This window comes from Priapulus caudatus, unplaced genomic scaffold, assembly GCF_000485595.1.
Source record: "Priapulus caudatus unplaced genomic scaffold, Priapulus_caudatus-5.0.1 Scaffold18, whole genome shotgun sequence".
Lineage (NCBI taxonomy): Eukaryota > Metazoa > Priapulida > Priapulimorpha > Priapulimorphida > Priapulidae > Priapulus > Priapulus caudatus.
Genome location: NW_014577079.1, coordinates 5,010 through 10,259, shown reverse-complemented (window position 1 = coordinate 10,259; position 5,250 = coordinate 5,010). Strand labels below are relative to the sequence as shown.

At 41.7% G+C, this 5,250-nt stretch overlaps 1 protein-coding gene across 1 annotated transcript in view; it reads left to right on the top strand.

Annotated features, from left to right (window-relative positions):
- The window catches only part of LOC106811309 (kelch-like ECH-associated protein 1), a 30,857-nt gene extending 27,548 nt beyond the window's left edge, over positions 1 to 3,309 (top strand). The window contains exons 6-7 of the mRNA XM_014814884.1: positions 554 to 730; positions 1,543 to 3,309. Coding sequence (XP_014670370.1) covers positions 554 to 730; positions 1,543 to 1,685 — 320 coding nt within the window. The 3' untranslated portion in view covers positions 1,686 to 3,309. The remainder of the gene's footprint in view (positions 1 to 553; positions 731 to 1,542) is intronic.
- The last annotated feature ends 1,941 nt before the right edge of the window (positions 3,310 to 5,250 follow it).

The window sequence follows — 5,250 nt, the reverse complement described above, 5'->3', positions numbered from 1 at the left end:
CCTGCTGCTATTGGTCGGTTACATAGAGCCGGTGTGGAACTTTACACAGCCACTCCGCAGACGCTGTGCAATCTGCCACACGTGGAAGATAATATAAAACACGTGTGTCACATGGCATTTTATCGAAAGCAGACAACTTGTACATATTACATTCATACTACCAGGAGCGTCATTATACGCTCCTGGTACTACCCGCACAATACTGCAGGTATACTGCATGTTTATAGAGAAACGTTTTTTGAGAACTAAGTAATTGTTTACGAATCAAAAACCTTCTACATCATTGTTCTACGGTGTTTGAGTTTAAATTTTTGATAAAATATTCTGCATGTATGGTATATATGAGAATAGAGAATAATGGTAACAATATGTGTGCATGCGTGTGTATGAAACATATTCTGTGTGCACAAACTATATATTTGAAAATTATTCTATGTGTCTAGAATATATATATATAATATATACACACACATATATTTTCCTATGTGGGAGGCCGGCGCGTTATACTTGACGTGCCGCGATATGTACATGCGCCTACATCCCGTGCTTGCAGGCGTCGTGGCGATGGATGACTACATCTACGCAGTCGGTGGCTACGACGGCGCGCAGCAGCTGAGCAGCGTGGAATGCTACGACACACTGAAGGACCGCTGGAAACTCGTCGCGCCGATGAATTGTCCGCGCAGTGCTCTCAGTGTCGCTGTCACCGACAACAAGCTCTATGCAATGGGTGAGGAGTCGGCGATGGCGGTTTACTTTCTGAGTTTTGTTGTTTGCAGTGGTCGAGGGCTGGGGGGATTCATTGTGAAAAGCACGATGGCTTTGATAGATTTTACTTTCTGTGTTTTGGTGTTTGCAGTGGGCGAGGGCTGGGGGGATTCATCGTAAAAAAGCACGACGGCCAACATAGATTTTTGCGTTTTGAATTTAGGTATTTGTGGCTGGTAAGGAAAGAGTCATTGCTGAAGCACTGGCGTTAATGGCGTTGATAGATTTCACGTTTGTGATTGTAGATGTTTTCACTGGGTAAGGAGTGATGGCGCAGAGTGTTATCGTGTGCGGTATTCGCTTAACGTCGACATATTGAAACAAGAAGTTATTTGCAGTGTTTGAATATCTTTTGATGCAGAGTGTATCAATATTTGAGGTTTTAAATGTTTGCATTGTGTATGGAGTGCTGGCGCAGAGTGCTATCATGTGCAGTGTTTACATACGTCGACATACTGAAACGAGAAATAGTGATAGATCTTAGATTTTAAATGCTGTTTTGCACAATTATTTTAGAGACTTAGGAAAGGTTATGCGTGATTATTACTGCAGAGAATTTCATGCGTTCTGTTCAATCACTTGATCATATTTGTAGTATAATTTCATCATGTGCATAGTGTAGTACATTTATTCATTATGTGACATAACATTGCATTTTTTCATGCTTCTACATTCTCAGTGTCACTTCATGTTTGACACATTCATATCTTACTAGGTTATTACACGTGTAATATTATAATGACACGTATTGTTTTTTTTGTTTTTCAACGGCAGGTGGCTACGATGGTCAGAATTTCCTCAGTAGTATAGAGGTGTACAATCCCGAGTTGGACACGTGGAAAGACGTCACAAACATGAGCTGTGGTCGCAGCGGTCACGCGTCTGCAGTGTACCTAGGAGTGATCTTCCGCACATGACAGTGTGATCATCTACGCATTAACGCTGGCCAGGCTCCGTGATGCGTGGTCAGCATAACGATGTGTAGAAAAATCCAGTGGCAAGCAAGGGCACTGATCACTGCATTGCACGTAAAGCTGTAAATAGCAGTGGCACAGGTCAATAGCAGACCGCGTATGGTGGCCAGCAGACTACTTGATAGTGCTAGGGTGCATGTAGTGCCAATCAAACTACAGAATAGGGCTGGCATAGGCGTAATGCCTAGCTGGTCACTGTGCGGCACTATTGGGAGGATGAAGAGGGCTTATATAGTGCCCATCAAACTATAGAACAGTGCTGACTTTGCTATAGTGACTTGCAGCTTAGGGTGGGTTCGCTACAATGTTTGAATCACACGCTAAGCTTCTCGATGTCTGATATCTTCCGTGAATTCCCAGCCGCAAGCGATTTGCATTCAGGAGGTTCTATCTTGGTGCTACCGATTGGAAACCAAAGATTTTTCTCGAGGGGGCGAGTTGGAATGTCCTACCGCCACTTTGATTTCTTCTCAGGACTTTGCCTTGCGAAAGATATATGTACGGGGCTATTATACTGTATATTTACATTCGCAGTTGTTATAGGTGAGGTTGTGCAGCTGCTATGTGCATTACTTTGACGTCTCTTTATCTTTGGGGAGAATGGAGAAGTTCTGAAAGCATGCCTAAGCGTACAAGGTGCCCGTGTTGTGCGACCATGACAACGCATACGTGTAAAACGTTCGTTACCGCATGCACGATTGCGAATCGTTTACTCCTGCTCAGTTGATGCTATAGTCTCATCAGACAATACCAGGGATCGATTTAGTCTTCGCTAAATGTGTGTGTGTGTGTGTGTGTGTGTGTGTATGTGCGTGCGTGCGTGCGTGCGTGTGTGTGTGCGTGTAGCCATGTTCAAAAGTTTTATCGAATCGGTGGTAGCGTGCGTGTCTGCAGTGAAGACGTGCCGGAAGAATATTTACTGTTTGTAATTTTGAACCAAATGCTGCTGGAATTCATTATCCTTATTTTCCTAGACGTTCGCGCCTTTTTGTGAGTGAAGCGATACCCGTCCGTGAAGGGTACTACTTACACCGAGACGGCGATGACTCTCAATACAAATTCTACAGGTTATGTCGATCGCTCGAAAAGTGGTTAAGTTTTCAACTATAACAGTTCGAAGCAAACTTTTGTGTTTATCCGATATGGTATGTAAATAGAAGATCACAAGCTGTAGTTCGTTAAATGCACTTCGTAGTTCGTGCGCTTATTGGGAAAATGAAAATACAAATAGAACTATTTCATCTATCTTGAGTGAGCGGAAGAATCCATGTCAAATGTGAAAATAGACCTAGAATGTTTCCAAGCCCTTGTCACAAGCTCGATAGACATGCAGCGAACTGCAGCGTACCAGTCTATGTTTACGTCAGTGGCCGTACTGCTCCCGATGCCCTTGTCACAAGCTCAATATACATGCAGCGAACTGTCGATGTCCCAGGTAACACCTGGCAGGGTTCAAACAAAAGGACATCACCTAACTGCCGATGTGAGGGGGGAGCCAATAGGCGCGTTCACACGGACGTTTTTGGCCCGAGCCTAATTAGGCCCGCGCCAGATTTGGCTCGAGCCGAGCGTTCACACGGACGTTTTTGGCCCGAGCCTAATTAGGCCCGCGCCAGATTTGGCTCGAGCCGAGCGTTCACACGGACGGCACGAGCCAATTTGGTCCCATCGAAAACGTCGGACCAGGCTCGAGCCAAATTTTAGCACCAGCTTTCAGCGAGCAGTAGAGCGGTAGAATCGGTTGAGCGATGGATGCCGCGAGTGTCGAACGTGTACTTGAGTGTAGTTCTGAAGGTAATCACTATAATGGACTTACGGTATGTTCTGATATACTTCTAGTATATGGTAATGTTGTAAAACTGGCATTTTAGGTTTTATCTAACCATTACAAAAATAAATTATTGGGTTTGTTAGGATCTATTATGCAAGTCTCGATTATAACACTTCATTTTAATTGAAAAGTCAATCCATCTTTTTACAGACAAGTCCTTAATTTGGATTTCCTTTACCCATTTTGCAGCTGAACTAAGTTGAAATTGCCTTGATTTTCATGGTAAAAAACTAAAAAATAGAAAGTATAATGATATGAAATTAGTCAATTATGATTTAGTTTATCAGGAAATTCAGGAAGGCATCAGTTTTAAGTTTGTATATGTATTATTTTCTTTCTTTTAATTCTATTAAATTTTTTGCTTTGGGATTCATTCATTTTTAGACGAGCAATTTTGGCAGAAAAGAATTTTAGTTTGACGTATTGTGTGAAGAAGTGCAAGTAAATGTTCTTGTCTGTGCACCGAAATTCACAATGTTTGGCCTGTGTACATAACACGCAGCCACAGTAATTATTTAATTAGTACTCAGTAATGTGTTTAATTAGTGGGTTTTTGGCGATATTTAAGAAATTTGGTGGAAAATAGTTTAACCATTCTTTTTATTGTCTCCTTACAAGAATACGGATTGTATCTGACACCTAAATTTGTGCATGTATTGAGTTTGATATCATCAGGTCTGTGATCGCACTATCGGATGCTAACGGTCATTATGAGATTATTTCGTTTGTATTTATTATTTGTTTAGTAGCCGCATTACGCTGTGTAAAATTGTGTATGATTTGATGTTTTGCTCAAGTAACTTAACTTTAATGATGATAGCTATAAGCGGCTCACGTTCATAAGAACTCAATCAGTGTTGTCGTATGGGGTGAGTTTGTGCGAGAGAACATGCTATGATATCCGCTGTTGAAAGTTTGTGAGTGTCTGTCCAATAGAAACTTTGTTGGGATGAACATAATTAATAAGCCGGCTGATAAGAATCAAACCTGCGCTCGCGGTCACCTTTATAGAACGGTCCCCTGTCTATAATGGGTACGTTTGGCATTTGCATTGAATGGCAGCTGTACTGCAGTGATACTGCCTGTATGGAACGGACGCCTGTATATAAAAGAAACAGCGTCAATATAACGAACGTATGTTTATATGGGACACTTTTGGCACGCCTCTTGAGTTATCGCATGTTGGTGGTCGAAGCCTAGTCAGGGCCAGTATGATTGCTCAAAGATATCAAAATTCAGCGTAGAAATATCAAAGATCTGACCTTCAAATGCGGCAAATTTTGTGTCAATAATTGCGGACTCGATTCCAGCGTTAGATCATGAATTCGTATAGTCCTGCTGGTTCGTGTATGTCGTCGTGCATACGTGAAACCTTATCTAAGCAACCATTGATTATGTAGGCAGTTGCATTTGTATAGGATTTATAGAACATATATATGGTATATAACTATATATAAGGTATGTAGAGAAATATGGATCACGTAATCTAAGCTAGAACTAAAATGTGCTGCAAATGTGCTCGTTGACAGTATTGGTAACGACTTAATTACGCGGAGTTATTAATTAAACTACTCTATACTTTGACATATGTGTATTTATCAAGAAACGCCAAGACAGCACGGTAACAAAGCTTCGTGAGGGCTCGACTGCAGGAATCGTTGTCACAAGTATGGTCTA